The sequence below is a fragment of the Pseudopodoces humilis genome, chromosome 19 (genome assembly GCF_049639895.1).
Source record: "Pseudopodoces humilis isolate 2021_Gansu_Grassland_sample_001 chromosome 19, ASM4963989v1, whole genome shotgun sequence".
Taxonomy (NCBI): Eukaryota; Metazoa; Chordata; class Aves; order Passeriformes; family Paridae; genus Pseudopodoces; species Pseudopodoces humilis.
In genome coordinates this window covers 7,185,092-7,205,679 of record NC_142218.1, presented here as the reverse complement: position 1 = coordinate 7,205,679, position 20,588 = coordinate 7,185,092, and the positions used below count along the sequence as shown (strand labels likewise).

Sequence of the window (20,588 nt, the reverse complement as noted above, 5' to 3'; positions counted from 1 at the left end):
CCTCGCTGGGACCCTCCGCACCGCACTGCCGGGACCACCCGCACGGCCGGAGCCCCGCCGCACCCACAGGTCCCACACAGGGAGAGGTTTCTCCCTGGCAGCCCCAGCTCCGCTCCCCGCGGGCCGAGACCCCGGGCACCGCCGGTCTCGCCGGGAGAGGCTTCAGCACCCAGGACAGAGCCCAGTGCAGAGCGCGGCTCCGCCCGACCCGCCCGGCCCGGCCCAGCACCGCTCAGCCCAGTGCGATCCAGTTCATCTCAGCACAGCCCCAGTCGGCAGATGCAGTGTCAGGGGCAGTGCCCGGTGCTCCGGCTTCACCGCGAGTGCCAGGGCCCATCTGGGGGCAGCTCGAGGGGTTTTTGAAACGTTACAGGAAGAGCAAGGACACGCGTCCCCACGTGTACCCTGATCGCTGTCCCAGGCTGTGCAAGATTTGTCTCGAAATGAAAACCTGCAGCTGGAGTGGGTTGCGAGCTCACACGCACCCTCAGCGCCCGGCTGGAGCGTGGCTGGTGGCACCAGAGAGAGCTGGAGCGGGCACCCTGCTCCTGCCATGAGCAGGATTTCACAGAACCCGTAGGAGCCTGATGTCCTTTTGGGTGCAGAAACCCTGAGGCCAAACCCACCGACAGCACCAACACTTCCAGAGCTGAGCCTCACAGCAGGTCACAACCACAGCACCAGCACCTGTGCCATTCATACACCTCTTGTGAAAAGCCTAAAATCCACCAAGGGGCCCGGTGATGCCGTATCCCTGTCCTAAACACTGGCCTCAGCACCAGGGGAGGCACAGAGCAGGCGTCACTCATACCAGAGTATCTGTATGCAACACAGCAAACAAAAGGATATTATTTGCTCTCTAGATAAACAGAAAAAATCAGATTATTTCAGGTGTTTTCTGCCATGAGGTGACAGATGCTGGCTGCAAAGAGATTCTTTAAATTGGATTTGAAAATACTGACTGTATTTCCTGAGCCTTCTCTTGGCAGGGCTCCAGAAGGAGTGGGGGTATTCATCCCATTCCCCTCCAGCAAGGCAGGTCCCTGGCCAGGAGCTGTGCTGCCTCGTACCTGCGTTACTAATCAATAAGTTTGAAAAAAAAGTTGTGCCTGCTGCAGCATTTGCTGGATGTCAGAATAAAGCCTGGCTCAGAGCAGAGCATTGATCTCTGCCCAAGTTCATTACTCCCTCTGGAGTTAAAAGCTGAGGGAGGAGGGAGCAGCAGGGACAGACAAACGGGCGTCACGGCCATGCCTGGCTGCATTTAGAAGTTTCCATGGCTGGTTGGGATCAGAGGGTCCCGCTCTGGGATGGCAACAGCAGCAGTGGCAAAGGACTTTGGGTGTCCTGAGGTAGAGCTGCCTGGAGCTGCTGAGCAAACACAGCAGTGTCAGGAGCAGCTCTGGGCTGGATCCTGACAAAGCAAAAGCATCAGATCTCCCAGAGGCACGTGTGGAGGTAAAACCTATGCACTGAAACAGGGGGATTCATGTGCCAAAGGATGGGATTCATGAACTCCCAAAATAGGGGGTTCTTGCACTGAAAGACACAGTTCATGTACTGAAAGATGGGGTTCATGCACAGGCTCAGGTGCAACAGGAGAAGCAACAAAGGCCAAGCACTCATGTGCCCCACATTTTGGGCAGCTGGCCCAGTCTTGTGGCTCCAGGGTCCATCCTCTGCCATTGGCCAGCAAGGGAATAAAAACAAACCTGCACTGAAGTGGCAGCTACAAACTGTGCTCCCCCAGACTTGGCACCCCACTTTGTGAAGGACCCACTCACAGGTGTACAGCCAGAGCAGGAGCTGGAGATGTCAGCCAGTGGTGTCTGCACATTCCAGGCACAGGCAGGGATCCCCAGCTCCAGCCCAGCTCCTGCACCCCAACACAGGGCAGCACATCCCCCACTGGAGGCTGAGGCCATGCAGCTGCACCTCAAGGGCTGAAACCCGCCTGTGCACCATCAGAGATATTTAAATCATGCCAGGAGGAAGCAAAGAAGATAAATTCCTCCTGGAGCCAGGAACACTTCCAGAGGCAGAGCCTGAATTAAGTCCCATTTCCAGCAGATTTTCTGCCATCACAGTGTATGAGAAACAGGTACTAGGGCCGTGCAGGGCCCAGCAGACAGGGAAGTGCCAGTGCCCACATCTTAAATGTGCTAGGAATGTTTGGTTATCCTCAATTTTAATCCATCAGTGGTGAGGCCTCGGGCAGGTGCTGCCTGTGGGTGCAGCCATGCGGCCCCAGAGAACCCCGTGTGTCTGACAGGGATTTGGGGGGAGGTCACTCACACACAGAGGTGGGAGCAGAGCCAGCAGCTCCCAGAGCAGAGCCAGCACCCACTGCCTAACGAGGTCCCTTATCTGCTCACTCGTTATTGCTCTCAACAGCCGGCACCTCCCTCACAGGGCTTCTCTGTCAGCAGAGCCAGCCCAGGGACTCGCTCTCGAGGATGAAACACTCCTTATCTCTGTCAGTGCCACGTTCCTGCCCACTGCTCAGTTCTGCTGGGGGGAGCACTCACCACACGGAGGAAACCAGCGGGCACTTCCATGCAGTGAAACTACAGAGATCCCAGAGGCACCACATCCACCATGGTCACAGCTCATGCACCCATGGGGTTTGCATGTGAATTCCCTGGGACACCTGTCCACCAGGAAAAGGCAACCTGAAAAGCTGGAGGGTGCAGTGGAACTCAAAAGAGCTGGATGAGGTTGGAAGGGGATGGTGGGGTCAGACAGATCCACAGCACCTCAGGCATCAACCTCAGAGAAACCCCCAGACCCTGAGGGGCACAAAGAACATCCCCAGGGACACAGCTCTGACCTGGACTTGCCCAACGACACCCAGAATGAAAGCAAGAGCATTGGTCCTTCCTGCTGGCTCCCGAGTGCTGCTCATGCTCATTCCAATGCCAACATCCCATAGTCCTTTTTGACAGCAAAAGCTGCCCAGCAACTGGAAGGAAAAAACAAAAACCCTCAAACCCCAAACTCCAGAGCTGCTGAAGCACTAGGGTCTGCCTCATGCATTATTTTGAAGTTCATCTCTTTAAGGGTTTGTGCAGGGGCACCCCAAGGCTCGGCACTGAGCTCTCCTGAGGTCCAGGAGCCAACACTCAAATTTGTGTCTGCCTGGGAGAGTGAATTGGGTTGTTCATCTCTCTGACGGGCAGAATAAACACCCTCCACATTGATACTGAGCTCATTTCTGATACTTGTTTAGAGACTTGACAATTCCTGTATAAAAGGATTTCCTTCCACAGCTGAAGTTTGACATTCCTGCATTATTAGATTATTTGCAAAGGTCTGCGTGCGCTGCAGGAAAACAATGCTCCCGCCAGGCAACATTAGAGCCTGCTCCTCCACAAATCATCCTGGGAGCAGCCAGCCACGGAGGCAGCGCCTGTCGGGATCCCCCGGTGCAGGGAGCAGCCAGGGAGGCGGCGAGTGGGAGCTCAGGTGAGCAAACACAACCCAGCCACCCACACCACGACAGCCACAACAGCATCAAAAATAACAGACCGAGCAGGAGAGGGGTTTTGGGTAGGGGGAACCCTGCTCAAGACACTAGCACCACCACGGGCTCCCTGTGTCACTGCCAGCACAGCCCTTCCCAGAGGCATGACCTGGCTGGGAGAGCAGTGGGAGCATTTCTGGGCAGGGACATGAGGTGTCTTTGTCCCCCTGCCTGTTTTGGAATGTTCACAGCCCTGTGTCCCTGGCCCCTCACCCTGGGAGCCCCAGCACAATGTGGGAAAGGCAGCAGGAACCACCCCACCACAGCACGTGGGGGCTTTGAGACTCAAAGGCCTCTGCCCAGAGCAGCCCCTGCACAGGGAAGTCTCCAAAGCATAAAATTCAGAAGAAAATGACTTGAAAAGAATTATTTCTTCAGAGAACTCAAGTTTCCAGGCCATTAACTCCTTCCTCTGCAGAACCCACTGCCAGGTTCCCGATGGAGAGGAGCACCATCACAGGTGTCTGTCATTGTGGAACAGTTACCTCTTTCCAAACCATTGAACACCAAAAAAATTCAATGTAAAAAAACAAACAAAAATACCACAAACCAACCAGCCCTTCCCCCTCCAAATAATTTCCTGCCCCAGGAGAAAAGCTTTCCCTGAGAGCAAGGCCTTAAAAGAAAAAAAAAAATTACAAAATCAATAATGTAAGTGAGTTATTTCGCAGCTGATGGTTTGGTCCCAGTGCTGACAGACCCTCACTGTATTTAGCACAGCCTCAGTCCCTCCACTGGGATATCAGGAGATGTTCCTCAGCCATGATTTACACTCATTTCTCCCCGTTTAGGGAGGCTCAGCCGGGAGCAGAGCTGAAGATGGATTTGGACACACAGTGAGGACAGTCAGTGCCTGTCTCCTGTGGCCAGGGGGAAGTGCCATCAGCTCCTGCTGAGGCAGGAGGAAACCAGTGCTCCCACCCTCCCTGATACTGCCAGCACATCTGCATGGATGGTGTCAGCATCCCCCTCCCTCCCCCTTCCCACACCTGCTTCCCCAGGACTTGCCCCAGGATTTCCCCAGCCCCAGCCAAGGCCAGCTTGGCCTCAGCCCAACCAAACCCCACTGGGGCAAGCACCTCCATGGAGCAGAGGAATCTGATGACCCCACAGACTGAGGACAGCATCTCCCTCATCCTTTGCTGCTTTCCTGCTTTTAAATCCTGGGCTGATGCTCGGCAGCCTTGTGCACCTGGTACCAAACCTGGATCAGTGCCCTGGCAAAGTTCAGGTGTCTGGGTGACAGGCTCATCCCTGCCTGCTCCATTGCCCACAGCTCTCTCAGCCTGGGGCAGCCTTGGGCATCCCCAGGGGTCCGAGCTCCCACCACTGCATCCCAGGATCCTGCTGCAGAGGGGAGCGTGAGGCACCGCGGGTGCTCTGCTGAAGAACATCCTCCCAGCTCCTTTCTCCTGGAGGGCAAGCTTCCTGCTTCCCATCAGCAGAGTGCCTCATCCATCATGTTCCCTCTAATTACCTTCTCATTTACCTCTTTAGTCAAATCTGTTTACAGTCAGAGACAAAGCACGGCCTGGGGGGGTACAATGGAGAGGGGTCTCTGTCCCTGCATGTTCCGCTGCCCTGTGCCGAGGCTGGTCCGGTACTCTGAGAGCAGAGCAGGCACGGGAGTGTGGCTCAACACGAGCTCAACTCCTCACAGAGGAGCCAAGGCCACCAGGCTCTTGCCACCCAGTCCCTGCCATCAGTCCCAGCAGCTCAGAGTCCCACGTGTGCTGCTTGGGGTTGAGCCACTCCTGCACCTTCTCCCAAAACCCTTATTTAGCTCCAAAGGCAACAGTGATGCTGCTGTTCCAAGGCCACAGAACCAGCAGGGTTAAACCAGGGCACAGATCTCCCTGTCTGCAGCCTATGGAACTTCCTCAAGGAAATCTGCTAGTAGCTCCACCTTTTAATCCTCCCTCAATTACAATAACGTCATTCTCCACAACTGCCAAGGCTCGGGGTGCCCATCCTCACACCTCCAAGGCTTTTCTGTGCTGCTCAATATGACAGCACAAATGAGTTGGCCAGGAGCAGCACATTAAGCCGAATAATTACCTTAATTAATAACAGTGTGCCTATGTAGGCCCCCAGCCTATCCCAAGGACCAAGGCAGAGGATCCAGTGTTTCCCAGCAGTGAGGTGTGGGGCCAGAGTGGGTAGGGTCTGCTGTGATTACCAGGATCAAAATTGACTGGGCTCCTTTGAAGCAGTGGGGTTCCTCCCTCTGAAAGAGCTTGGAAATTAGAAGAGAATAATTCATCATCCACCTTGTAAAAAGGGCCTGACTTGCAGGAACCATCTCTGCGCAAATTCCTCAGCAACATCTGGAGCACCCTCATCCATCACAGGGACAGTGGCTGGGCTGGGTGGGATGGGCACACTGCCATTCCCTAATCCAACAAATTCTTCTTTCAGCTGGGGAAGACAAAAATCCTCATGGCAAGGCATTCCTGCTCCCCAGGTGCAGCACCAAGAACTGAGAGGAACAGTGCAGAGGTGGCACCACGTCCCCAGCCCTGCAGAGGGAACACAACCTCACAGGATGTTGCTGAGGCTCAGGCCCCATCACAGACTGTGCCTTCTTCTTCTCCTGATGCAGGACAGCACTGACTGCTGGCAGCTGGAGCAGTGCCAGGACCTTTTCCTGCTCCCCAGGGAATCCAGGGAACCCACACACTACCACACTTTTGGTTCCTCCAGCCCCTGTCCCTTGCTGTGCTTCCCAGGTGAGTTCACTGGCACAACCCACTGTGGCAGTGATCAACATTTTGCTCCCAGCAGATGCTGTGGGAGGTTTTCCTCATCTGAGAAGAGCCAGCTTGGAGCAGGGACCATGCACTGCACACCCACAGCAGCTCACCAGCTGTGCATAGAAATGATCACATGTATACACACAGGTGTGGCAAACAGCAAGATCAGGTTTAAAATGTACACTCAGATTTATAAACTTACTTTGCCCTTAGGCAGTTTATTGAAGTTTTCTCAAGACCTTCCCTGCCCTTTTCTCCCCCAGATACATAGCCTCACTTCTCAGCTGAAGCTGTTCCACATTCATTAAGTCCTCTTTCTGCTCTGCCTCAAACTCTCTGAGATCCCTCCCTTTCTCCTCAGCTCCTCCAACACAAGCACAGTGTGAGGGGACACCCAGTCACCTTCCAGGGGAACCCAGAGACCAGCTCTGACCACAACTCTACTGGGTATGGAAAGGGAATCAAGTAAAAACCTAAACACACCTGAAAGCTAAAGGAAAAAAACACCTTTAAGGAAGCAGGTTGAGAACAGAAGAAAGAAATGAGGAATTTGACAAGTTCTGCACAAAAAGAAATGTATTTTTGCCGTTTTTTGTGGCTGCTGAAGCCATGACTTCCATGCTGATCCCCTGAACACCAGCGTTCAATAGCGCCAGGCCAGCAGTGCCTGTGCAGTGAGGATTGAAGGAAGCCTTTAAGCTTCCCTGACAATGCATTTTTCTTGGAGATAAAAAATGAATGCTGCCAGCATGCAAATCTCTCTAAATTAGGCACGGCCCAGCTTGCAGGAGCCACGATGGCTTGTGATGACAGTCATTAACTTCAGCAGCAGAAAAGAGGATGCAGGAAAATATCCTCTGCTACTTCTTATCCCAGTTGGATGTCCCAGCTCAGGGAAGCACCGGAGTCGGGCACAATGCCATCCAAAAGCACACCACGGTGCAGAGGGTGATGAGAATGAGCTGTGGCCCCTTTCCCCAGGGCACACAGGGCCACCCCTCTGGTCTCGGGGACTTGCTGCTGCTCCAAGAGCCGAGTTCCTGTCCAGGAACCACAACACTGCTTTTCTACTGAACAAGCACAGCCAAGACCCAAAGCTGACTGTGAGGAATTTGGGCATGTCACTTACATACCTCCCCTCACTCTTAGCTCTGGGTAAAACCCCAACACACTCATTCCTTCTTTTCCCTCTTCAGGAGGGAACAGTGACCAGCCTGTGCCAGAACCTACTCTCAATTCCCACTCACCTTCGGGAATATTTAACAGGAATGGCTGATGTGGCCAATTCCTGGATCTCTTCTGACACTGAAGAAGGGATGAACTGGACACACACCACCACCTCAGCCTCCCTGGCTCCTGTCAGAACAAGGGTTGTACATTTTCATTAATGGATCAGGCTGGAAGAACCTGCGAACAGTCTCTCGAGCCATCCAGGCTTCCTCTCTGCCCTCCCTGCTACAGATACATTTGTATTATTTCACACTGATCCTTGGCAGCTTGATTTAAGGGGAAAAGATAAAAAATATGGGAACCTCATGCTGGCTTTGTGCTGGGTATGCAGCTGCAGCCCCACTCACAGAACACTGCTCAAATAACAAACCAGGAACTAAAAAAAAAGCAAACTATCTTTAATATCTCCCAAATCCCATTTAGAAGCAGTTTCATAGAAACATCACTTTCATCGTGCAATAGAGGCTGGAGGAGGGGCAGGAGGAGGGAGAACGGGTGCCACGTGCTTATGGGCAGACACAGAGGTGTCTCCCAGGTCCTCAGAAATTCTCCAGCAGATCCAGGATCCGCTTCTGCTCGCTCTCCCGGAACTCCTGGTTCTTCCCATCCCCGATGTTCTCCGCATACTCTGCAGGGAGAGAGAAGAGGGACACCGACTTTGAGTGCAACAGGAACAAACAAGGGCAACAGCTTCTGCAGACACCACAGCGAATCTACAGCCACTGCAAACAGCCTAATGGGAATTAATGCAAGGAGCGTTGATGGTTTTCCTGCCCATCCCCAGGGTTAAAGCTTTGCATAACAAACACCTGCTGTCACTCATTAAAGCTTTTGTGGCAGACAGAGGCAGAGAACTCCCTGCTCTGGCCCAAGCAGACACTAGCACCCGGGAGCACCCATTCCCTGGCATGGGAATCATGGCACTATGCCCAAGAAATGCAAACAGTGCCATAAATCACTGCAAATCACCGGCTTCCTAGGTCCCTTTGGACACTCAGTGTCATCAGGGAAGGTCAGGCAGGCTCTGTGACAGCTGTTAATCATTCCCAGTCCTGGGTTTAACCTGCCTGCTGTCCAAGCATCCTGAATGAGGATTTTTGCAAGGAGACACAAATTCCTCCATCTCCATCTGCTTTTAGCCACACAGAAGAAAAGCCACCAGCTCAGATTTAACTACAAACCAAACTCCTTGTCATCAGGAAGAGGATACCAGACCCTGAGCGTGGTGTTGCCCATCCATGCACACGGCCAAACACTACAGAACTAAACATTCCCCATGTAGCTCTCCTTCCTGATATTCATTTGGAGCTGGCAGCTCTAATCCCCTACCAGCTCCCTCCTTCCTGCAACCAGAACCTGCATTTTCAAAGACGTTTTAAAAAGAAAAAATGAAAAACAGGTTCTGAGCTGCGGAAGCAAGGAGCTGAACAAATCTGAGGAAATCAGGAGCAGCCTGATGGTTAAGACAGCGCTTCCCTGCCTCTGCCTGCTTGCATTCTTTTCCTTCTTCCAAACAAACAGAACAGCTTGTATTCAGCACTGAATGGTAAGTTGCTGTAGAAAGTTTGCTTTAATATTTATACATTTAGCACAGCTACTTGCTCTGAGCTCCATCAAAGCCTTTGTTACAGGAGCACTGAAAGCAGTGAGGACAGCCAGAAGTTAGCTGATGTGGGAGTCTTCCCTCCTGTGTGTACATGCTGGCTCTCTCTCTCTCTCTCTATGTAAAAGCAGTAGAGTTCTTTGCCAAGCCCCTGGGAAAAATATTTTTAATATTTATAAACTGCTCCAGTAACTGTAACGTGAGCAGGTGGTAACGGCTGAGGTTTGCTGCAGGTGAACCTGAGCTGCCCACTGTCCCGGCAAAGGGCCCAACTCAGGGCACCTTCCCTGGATGGAGGAGCTGCCCTCCACAGCTCTTAAAAGCAGCAGAAAGCTCCTACAAGGATGGATTCCTTGTAGCTCCCTGTGTATGGACTGATTGCTGTGGGACAGCCCAGCCCTGCTGCGCTGTGCGTGCTTTGGCTGAGGGCTGCACTGGAGATCCAAACCTCAGGCAGGAGATGGTCCCAGTGCACAGGGATGGGATCCCCTTCCCAGCCAAGGCTGGCACTTAGCTCAGGATCCCCTGTCCCCTCAGGCAGTACCAGAGCCTTCTGTCAACAGCATGCCCCCGGAGCTGGTGCAGGAGCCAGCTCTGTCCCCAGCAGCCCCTTCCACGCTCCACCAGGGGAACAGCTGCACTGGATGCAAGTGCTGGAGTTTATTGCAGCCCAAGGGCAACACTTCCCACCTGCAGTGGCCTCTCCAAGCCCAGGTGAGGGACAGCCACAGTCCTCTAGCCTGGCACAGCTGCTCTGCCCCCAGATGGCCAGACTGCTTGGACTAGAGCTCAAGCAGAGAGCTGCTGAGTGCCACTAATGACACTGCCCTTCCTTTGTACCAGGAGATCACCCAAACAAAAACAAGACACAAATTCTTCTTATCTTGTCCAAAAGCTCAGCATTTCTCCTTCTAAACATCTAGGCTTTGTAAGACTAAAACCTCAGTGACTCCAAGGCAGAATGTTTACTGGGTTATGACAGATGCTAATGCTCATTTGAAGCATTAGCAGCTTGAAGACACGAGATAAAACCCCCAGAACCAGGCTTAACAAAGTAAATCTCCGACCAAGATTTTATGTATTTACTTTTTTATTTAAAATTCCACCACTTCACTGAGATTGCTAAAAAAAACCCCAAATGTAAGCTGCCCCTGCCAACAGTTAACCAGAGCTTACACACTGCTGTAGCTACAGAAAGGGAAAGAGCCCAAGATTGGTTTCTGCTTCATTAGACAAAATACAATGGTTACAGAACAGTAAAAAATCAATTGGGAAATACTGAGGCTTGTAATGGATATTGGAAGCTCTGGAGCCTGCACAGATGGAGGCACCATGAGCCAGACTGAGCTCCATCCTCACAGCACATTGACCCTTCCTTTGTGTTTACCTGTGCTAATGGGTTTGGGCTGGAATGTGCAGCAGCCATTCCACATGCCCAGCTCCCAGCGTGCCCACTCACCTGACACCAGGTGTGAGGGCAGAGGCCCCAGCAGGAGCAGCTCTGACAGAGCTTCCAAGGGAGCCAGGATCAATGGCTACACCCTCTGGATCAGCAAGGAACAGCGAGATTTGCCATTCCAGAGCCAAGTATCATTTCAGAGAGGCCTGTGCCTCACTCCATTGCCAATGACAGATGGAGACCAGGCACCTCCCCAAGATACAGACACTGCTGCTACCCCAAATCCAGCCTCCATCCCCAAAAACATCTCCAAAGCCAAGGCACACACCACTCACACACACTTTCTTCCAAAGCATAAACTACCTGTCCTGTTGCAAGAAATGCTTGATCTTCCAAAAAAAGGAAGTGTGGGAGGACTGGTCAGCCTGCAGAAATGCATTAATGAGCCTCCCGTTATTCCCTGCCCACTCCTCCCCCTTGAAAGCTCTACCATAAGAAAACAGTCTCGCTTCCTTGCTTGCATCGTAAGTAATTCTGAGCCACCCCAAGGGATCCATCAGCTGTCAGGTTGCCAGAGAAACATGGAGAATATGTAGGCCATAAAAATCAAACTAAAAACTGAGCACCTAATTAGTATGCAAAAATAGAAAATAAAAACTGAACAAGAGCAAAACACTGAACAAAATGTAAAAATAAACCAGTCCTCATCTGTCCTGAGAGCAAGTTGGGAAGTAGCCTGGAAACCTTCCAGCCAAGGCTCAAGCTCCTGATCTCTCAGTCACTTGTAATAGAGTTATGTGCAGTTGACTCCAGTGAAGTTTGGAAACCCCTTGCTGGCCCCAGCATCACACTGCAGGGTCCACACCCAAATCCCTGTTCCAGCTCCTTTGCTTTCCTGGAAGCTGTGTCCAGGGAACTGACTCCTTCAGAGAAGCAGGTGCATGTCCCAGGTGGTGCTATTGTTACAGGCTGGTGAATCTGTGCTCACTATGCATGTGGACACAGGTGGCAACTACCTCAAATTTCAGAGCCCAGTGCTGCTCCTGCCTCTTGGGTCCCACTGGAGGACTTCACAAGCACCCACTAAGAAATTTATCACTTTGGTTTTGACTATTGTCTCTAAAAGTCTCTAAAACTGGCAGGTATAAGAGCTGGGGAGAGCTGCAGTCAGAGCTCAAACTCTGTACCCATCCCTGCATTATTAACATGCCAATGTGTCCCTTCAGGCAGGGAACGTGGTGCTGCTGAAAGCACCCAACCCAGCATGACCCTGAGCTTGTAACACCCGACACAGCCGTGGAGAAAGTTTCACAATGCAAGTCACTGTCTGGGAAAAAAAGAATCAGATGAAATTGTAATGCAGCTGCCCTCTGATTCAGCTTGGTATGTAAATCAACAAGCCAGAGCCGTGACTGTGAGGTGTGCAAATCCAGCGAGGTGTGCAGACAACTCCCTCAGGGACACACGGCCCAGGGCAAATGTGAGAATCTGATCATGGATGTGTGCCGTACTCCACATTGGAAAGGGGCAGTTTACAGGCAGGAATTTTCAAGTATCATAATTAAAATCAGAAAAGACATCCTATGCAGCCCCCCTTCTCACCAGCAGGCATTAGCTTGCACTTCGTGGCCAAGGACAAGGGCCAAAGAGATTGCCTATAGCTGTAGGCAATCTCACACTGTCAGAAAATCACTCTTAATTTTGTCATACCAGCCAGCTTTCTAATTCCTTTTTTTCTTGTGTATGAGAAAGGAGAAAACCAACAGGTTCTGCAGGAAATAAGCTGTGTGTACCTGCCATTGTTGAAGTGGGGACAAGGAAAACCCAGGAGAACATTGTTGTTCCCAAAGAAAGCAGAAACATTGAAACATAAGCCCAGTGCTGCTAAACTTCCTTTCCCTCCAGAAGAAAATTAAGACTCCTAACCCCACACTGAAAACAACACAGCCCCTTTGGAGCAGATACATTCCATAAGGAAGCAACTTCTCCAGGCAGCTCTGGTTCCCTGCTGCTCCCATTAAACCTCTCAGCTCCAAGGGGCCATGGGAAGAGGCTGAGTCCTGCCCTCCTCACCCCCAGTTCCACTGGCTGCTGCTGCTGAGGAGGGCCACAGCTCAAATAGGCATTGCTCTAATTCACCATGAGCATTAAAAATAACAAGCAGTACTTTAAAACTGGGATTGCAAATCACAACAGCTACATTTTAAAGCTATGGAGGATACTTTAATGCTATAATCCATATTAATCTGACACTAAGAACAAGACAAATACACCATGGGTACTAATATGGTGCAGATGGTAAACTGCAAGGCCATGTTAATGAAAGATGAGACTCCACTATTCTTCCCTCTAGCAGGCATGTACACTTCCGTTAAATATTTACTCTCACGTTGATGTCAGCAGTGAATTCCAGCCAGGCTGGAGCTGATGGAAGCGTGGAGTGACGTGCTGTTCTCTGACAGCAGCTACAGCAAGTGTCCTAACTCAGAGGCAAAGCAAAGCACACCACTAATCAGGGTGATTCCAGCCCTGCCAGCATCTCGGAACACTGCTCAGCTGCTGCCTGGAGATGCTCAGGAAGCCAAGGAGAATTACATGTGAAGGCTCATCCTGCAAAGCGATGACCAAGCTGTCCCCAGTAGCGATGAGACACTTGCACAAGATATCTCTACTCACCCTTCAGGATGTGTCGAACAATTTTAATGGAGCTGCCTCTCATGTTCAGGATCTGGTGAACTCTTTGACGAATCTGATGGGGAGTAGGACAGAGAAGAAAGAGATCTTCAACACAAGTCCATGCACAGCCTGAGCACCACAAAAACCAACTCAGCCTTGGCAGCCCACAGCATCTTCTCAGGAACACCCAGAAAGGCACGTGTCACAGAAATAAGAAGCCACAGAATGTATTCACAAACCCCCAATGCATTCAGAGGACGCAGAGATGCAGCATTTTGCACAGATCAAGAAAAGCTGTATCTGTGCTTTTCTGAGACCTCCTGAGAGCTGGTCCCTTTCCCCTACTCCCTCAGCAATAGCATCAACATGGCCTTTCCATTTCAAACCCTGACCTTGCTCACACAGATTATACAAATTAGTGACAATTGGCTTCTGACCCTATTAATGCCCTCCTATCTGCTACAACTTGATGAAGCTGTATGTGCAATAAACAGTAGGTTTCTTCCCCAAAAGGGAATTAGAGAAACAATTACTCAACGCAGCATTTGCAAGGATTTAGAGCCCTGTCTGCACTGGGAATGCCAACACAGATGATCTGCCAACCTCGTACACAGCTTTACCTGGGGAACATTGGCATTACAGATCTCTGCCATGATGTAACAGATGAGCTGCAGCACAAAGAGCCCAGCATCCAGACGACGGAGGTAGAATTCATCTTCCATGTCATCATCTATGATCTCTCCTCGACGCACCATGTCCTGTAAAGCCACACAAAGGAAAGGTGTGAGGATCCTCTCACAGCACTTCCCATTAGGAGTGGCAAAATGTTGGTGGAATTTGTGGTTTCTTAAGAACTGTTTTGTTCCCCCAAACATTATCAGCCATGTATTTCTCGCCGAAGAAGTATTTTAATAATTCACTTAAATTCACAAAACATTTTATTCAATTTTGAAGTTTTGCCTTTGCTGGTCATGAAGTGTGTCCATCTGCAAGTTAAAATTTAAACACACAAATCACATTTCTACATTGAGAGATGAGGGTGTGTGACTGTGGAAAGACCCATGTATCTGTGATTTACAAGTCCTTTGTCAGAATGGAATAAAACCTACTCTTTTACTGGCCATCTGAGGGTGCTGTTCGGCAGTGCAAAACACAACTCCAGCACACTCTAACACCTAGAGGGCTTCTAGCTTCATTATTGACCAAGAGATGAGAAAACACATCTGAAAATCCTGCACAAGGACAGCTTTCCCATGACCAGCCAGGCTCTTCCAGCTGTGTTTCTAAGAGGTGCTGCCAGGGCAGACCCAGGACCGGGCTTTTTTCATCAAAGAGCAGTGACTCCCATGGGAATGACAACCCACCATCCATTCTTCCTCTGCACACACGAGTTTCACTCACAGAGACCTGCCCAGAGGGAGGCCAGAGGAAGAAAGAGGCCATGCCATTCCATTCCATTCCATTCCATTCCATTCCATTCCATTCCATTCCATTCCACTCCATTCCATTCCATCTCCCATGTCCAGAGAGCACATCTTTTTCAAAACACTGCCAAGAGCCACCTGGCAGCGAGCTCAGAACAGCCTCCTCTGAGCTGGCCCGAGGACATGCCTGTGCTCCATCCTCATGGGGAGGGCTGACAGGCCCAAGCAGCCGTGTCACGTGTCACCTTCTGCATTTTGGGGTTTGTCTTCTGGTTTCATCCTTAAACAAAGGAAGCAGCTCGTCAGCCCCGTGAGCTCGCCGCAGCTCTGTGATTTATTCCGCAGCCGTCTGGCAGGTGGGCGCACGCCGGAGGAGCAATATTTCCTCATTAGAGCCATCGCCTGCGAGCGCTCCGGACCTGCAATGCTCCACAGGATGCGCTTCCTCGGGCACACGTGCTCCAGGCATGCATGCACACAAGGTCACCAGCACCAAAGCTGGCTGAGGCTGCCAAATTTTGCTGTTCTCTCAAGCCAAGCCCTCGTACCTAATGGTGAGTTGAGGGTTTTAGGTGTAAGAAGGAAAATGAGTCCTGTGCAACTCTCCCTGGAGGGGAGCAATGGATGCTCCCTGGATAGAAATTTGATGGAGTGGCTTAGACAGCTGATTCTCACTTCCCCTTGAAAGGGAGAGGAAAGCTTAGGTAGTGAAATATTCCTTTCCTCCTAGAAATCCAGTCTGCCAGTAAAAGAACAAGTTTGTGTTGTGAAATCAGCTGCTTTGGCTACACTCAGATGTGACACTTCAGCATCACATCCTGAAGACTCCAACACATGCATGACTGTCATTTACTCCAGGTTCTCAAAATCATGGGCACAGGCATGACTGGGCAAAGCCTGCATGTGAGCTCTTGCCAGTAAATAGAAAAATCCAATTTTGTGCAGAGAGTGACTTCCCTCACCCTAAATCCATGCCAAATGGCTCAAATCTGGTCTCTAAAGCTAAACAATGATGAGTCTGGCTAGTGAGAGAGCTGAACAGTGAGACAATTATCAAAAAAAAAAACATTCAAGAAAGACAACACATTCACTCCTGAACCACTGCTAACACTCCACACTGCACACAGACTCATTGGCTGCTCTGCTCAACAGTGCTAAATTCCTGAGCAGAAAAACAGCCACAGGCCAGGACTCTGAATCTCCAGAGCAAGAAACAAAGGCTGGGTCTGCTCTGTATTCTGATCCGAGCACGGCGATCACAGGAGCTGGATCCAGGCAGCCGCGATCTTGATTACACAGTGGTGGCGGCTCTAACAGCCCCTCTCGCAGAGAAGATTATTTTGTGCCAGTAAATTAAGCAGATATGAATTAGAAGACAAGTACAGTTTTAAGGTGCCTTTTCACAGTCCTCTTTTTGTTTTTTTTTAAACCACAGCCACCCTTTCAGTGCTAATCTGGCTCCAGTTCAGTACCAAGCAGCCCCTTTCCCACTTGGTCTCTTTTTCAAAGCTGTCAGTCGCTAACCTCCAAATGAGCGCTCAGGTGCCATTTCTAATCTGCCAGCAATATGTACTGAGATGCCCCTTGCTGATGGGAGAAGACAGCAATAAGATGGGCTTCTGTGAAGCTAAAATGAGCTTCTCTCACACTAATGAGGCAGGACTGACAGGCCTCGAGGTGTCAAATAGAGACTCCAAGCCTAAAGATGCAAGGGATGTGCCAGTGCTGTACCAAAGATCACATTGTTCCATATGGGCACTGGAGATTTCTGCATCCTCCTCCCTCCTCACCCTTCGCTCACCTTCCAGCACTCACTGCACAAACGGGCAGAGCAAAAGGAATGGGTACTGATCAAGAACAAAGAACACCTCCAGGATCCTGGGTTCACCACTCAGAACAGTGAGGCCAATCCAGGTGGACAGAAATGAGCATGTTCCAAATAGCTGTGCACCAAGACGAGAGATGGAGTCTCTCCCCTTACTACTTTCTGTCTCTATCACTGGCAAGAGCTGAGGGATGCAAGATATGCTCAGGACAGGCCTTCAGACCACAGGCTAAGAGCCACACTCACAGCCATCACATCCTGCCCTCAGCACAGCTCCAAGCAATCCAGTCTTTCTATACCAAACTGAAAGGATGGGCTGACACAAATCCCCACCTGTTATCCCCACCTGTGGATACCACACTCATCCCTAGGAGTTCCACCTCTTCCTTTCAAGGATGGAGTGGCTCTGCTGTAGCACAATTAGCATGTAATTTGTAAGTCATTATAGCACAAAGTGTCTGGTGAGAATATTTTATTGAATAAACCTGATGAGCATAATTTTCTTTGGAACTATAAAAATATTAAACTATCTCTTGTCATTTCCTACCATCTTTAGAGATCATCAAGGCTATTGCTGCCACCCATAATTATACCTAATTTTAGAGAGAGGTAAAGGCCACAGGATGTTGCACCGTTTCCTACAGAAATAATTAAAGAAATTGAGAGGAGAACAAGATATTTTCATTAACTAAAAACTCTGAGAAAAGTGCTAAGATAGGCATCAGGTGTTGGAGACAATGCTCTCATGGACTTTACTCCTGGGTTTCCCATGGCAATTAGGATAATCACCAAGTTATCACCTCTGAACCTTTCCGAACAGATTCCACTGAAGCAAATAGGGGGGTAACACTGAGAAGGAGCTCAATGACTGCATCCTGTTTCACAGTCCAGATTAGGGTGCAGATTATTACACCTGTCCCTCCTCAGAACAGCCAGATTCAGAAATCCCTCCCCTCCCTTCCACCCCCAGCCATTCCATCACCATCACTGCCATGGGCTGAAAAGCAGGGCTATATACCAGATCACTACAATAAGCCAAGCTAAAAGAAATACAAAGGAAGAGAACTGCAAGAGCAGGAGCTTCTTATGCCAGCTGCACTACTAAAGATAAAGCACTCAGTCATTCCTTGTGTAAGCAGCTTTCCACTCCTTGTAATGCAAGACTTACACCAGGATACTCTGTCCATCAAACTCGGATCTCACTCTCGTCAGTGTAGCCTGAACCTGTGAAATCTCACCAAATACCATTTTTCCATGGGGCAAGGAGAAAGGTGAGGATCTGTATATTAGATTTTTGGGGTACTATGTCCTCTACTGCAAGGGGAAGGTCAAAAGCCCCCCCAGTGATGGAGCACACTTTCTAAAGTGTTCATACAATCCACCTCAGTGATTCATGTGCCACAACAAGGAACATTAAAGTGCCCCATAAATCCTGTCACAGCCAGACAGTGCTGTGATGTGACAGACAGAATGATGGCTTTTGCCTATTTCTGTGTGGGGAAAATGCTTGAGCCACTTCAGATCTCAGGACACCATGTCCCACTGACCATCTGATGCTACAAAATAAAGCAAATGAAAATTCTCCAAAAGTGTTCCGAGCTAGGAATGAACTTCAACATATTTTATACATGTTGTGGCCAATATGTTGCACCCATGAGATGCTTCTACCAAATCCTATTATTAGTTCTAATAGAAGGTAAAGAATTTAGGTTCATTTATTTTGGGTACGGGAGGAGAATCTGACATTCCTTAGATTTACTTCTTTTGTGCATTTAGTAGACATGAATGGGTTAATATTATTAATTGAAAAGCTTCCACAAAAGCTTTTTCACACTCAAATTTCCTCCATTCCTGCTTTGTGCTGGCTGTTTGCTACAGATGTTAATGTTTGCAGGCTGCTCCAGAGTGTTCCTGGATAAAGGGCACATACCCTTGCTCTGCATGTGGTATTTTAGGGCTCTGTACAGGCAGCTCCAACAGACTACAAGGCTTCAACTGAAAAAATCCATTCTGGATTTTGAGTTCTAAAACCCCCACAGCAACACCAAAACGTAGAGAATAAATAATTTTTTGCCCTGTTTTGAGGAGGAAGGACAGAGCACGGAAGGAAAGCAGGAAAGGGTAAACACTGTTTTCCACCAGGCCACCGCTCAGTGGTGACGCTGCCGCTGTCCATATGGAGCCTGAGTACTGGCAGGAAAAGCAGCTCCATTCATCACTCACTCCCGTGCCTCTTTGAGCAGCAGCAGTGCTCCAATGCCCTCGGAATGTTTGGCAGTGCCCAGAGAAGCAGTCTTGGCAGAGGGCAGGCAGCTGTTTGTCGGGGCTGGTGGGGGGCTGCTGCCCGTGGCACGCGGAGCGCGCGGCGTGCGGGACGGCAGCTGCAGCCATCGCTCTCCATCAGCGCTAATCAATCTCACACCCTCCCCAGCACTGATACAGATAATCTTGTGGGAAGCTGGCCAAGCTTGCTAACAGCTCTGCAAGCTGCTTCCTGACTCCAGCCGCTCGTTCCCTTTCGAAAGGTCTGTTCCAGTTTCAGTTCCAAGAAAGTGCTGTGCTGTACCAAGGCTCGTGTCACTCAAACATTCACTGCTGGTGTGCAGGGAGCACACAGCCCTTGGCTGCACCTCAGCCAACTCATCAACACAGACACTTTCTCGCCGCTGATCACAACTCTGCAGACCAGGGTAGGAGGCCTCGCACATTATCATGTAGTTGTCTCTCCGCATTTCACTTCCTCTCCATCTGCCAAACCAAGCAGGACTGCAGCCAGGTAAAAGTGAAGGCAAATTGAAGCACAGACTTAGGTACTTCTGGTAAAATCTACTCTAAGAGTCAGCCAGAAGCATTTGTAGAGAAATTCTTGGCCCACTTTATCTGAGGTTACCTGGAACTTGGAAAGTGAGGCAATAGGAATTAAGAGGCAACAGCACAGGTATGAGAGGGCACACCTGAGAATAGTGACTGGCAGGGCCAGAAGTCTTGTGCAGATGATTTGGCTGTGCAGAGGTGTTACAGACATGACCTGGCAAAACTCAAGCAATACATACGTGTTTCTCCCCATCAATCTTCTTATCAGCTGCCTGCATTGCATCCAGATACTTAAAATACAGTTCCATCAGCCTATCAACCTGCAAAGGCAGAAGAGAGACATAAGCAAGAAAAAAGAATAATGCAATCATCTTTAATCCTTCATGCAGTTTTGTTTTCCTCTCAGCTTCAGCCTTCACAAAGCAACAGGCAGCTCTGTCCCTCCCAGGAAGGAATGTGTTACAGAAGGAGGGTACAAGTGCTGGCTGGATGAGCACACTGGGGCTGCAGGCATTTGAATGTCATCCTGTATGGGAACACAGTCCCATCAGTGCCAGATAAATGGCAACAAACAGACATGTGTCCCCAGCTCACTCTCTGTGCTGTGGTCCTCCAGGCTCCTGGTTTCCCCAGTGGACTTGTCTATCCATGCTGGATGTTCCAGCTCTCCCACTCTCCTCTGAATTGTGTTAGGGCAACTGAAATCCTATCTAGTAATTATCTACAATTGGTAGAACAGGTTATGAAAAACACCTTTAAAATACACTAATGAGGAATACTAAGGAACCAGTATTTTTCCCAGTGGCAGAATTAAAAAAATCCCTTGGGATCCCCAGTTTGCAAAAGCTATTTCTTTTCTGCAAAGCTTTGATCTATCCACCACCATGTAAATATTTTGGGAAGAATTTCCCAGAGCAAACACCACTAAAGTGAAACAATCTAGAAGGGGGGAATGTTAAATGTGTACCACAGCAACTCCTAAACTCTCTGCAAAAGAGCTTCACCAGACACACTGGTGCCTTTCCACGCTGTCCTGATCTCAGAGCATGATGTAATACTGCAGATTGTCTTCTACAGCTGAGACACAACCCAGGACAGAATTGCTACTACCATATGCAAGAGCACCAAAAAACAAGAGCACAGGGGATGTAGAGGCCATGCACTAAATGTCCAGTTTTACAGTTTGTAGATATGATGTGAATGAGAGAACAAAGGTCTGTGACAGCAGAAGTCTCTGCAGGCAGGTACAAGGATGGCTTTTCGTAACTCAGTGAGCGCACCAGGCACCCTGAGCAAGAACCCTCCCAACCTGGCAGCCCAGAGACTGAGACACACACTCAG

The 20,588-nt window shown here is 49.9% G+C and overlaps 1 protein-coding gene across 2 annotated transcripts in view; it reads right to left on the bottom strand.

Annotated features, from left to right (window-relative positions):
• Positions 1-7,883: 7,883 nt before the first annotated feature.
• The window catches only part of CTNNBL1 (catenin beta like 1), a 47,236-nt gene continuing 34,531 nt past the window's right edge, over positions 7,884-20,588 (bottom strand). For both annotated transcript variants that reach the window (XM_005524714.3, XM_014254231.2), the window contains exons 13-16: positions 19,487-19,567; positions 13,805-13,942; positions 13,185-13,257; positions 7,884-8,134 (exon numbers count right to left, since the gene is read on the bottom strand). In XM_005524714.3, coding sequence (XP_005524771.1) covers positions 8,046-8,134; positions 13,185-13,257; positions 13,805-13,942; positions 19,487-19,567 — 381 coding nt within the window. In that variant the 3' untranslated portion in view covers positions 7,884-8,045. The remainder of the gene's footprint in view (positions 8,135-13,184; positions 13,258-13,804; positions 13,943-19,486; positions 19,568-20,588) is intronic.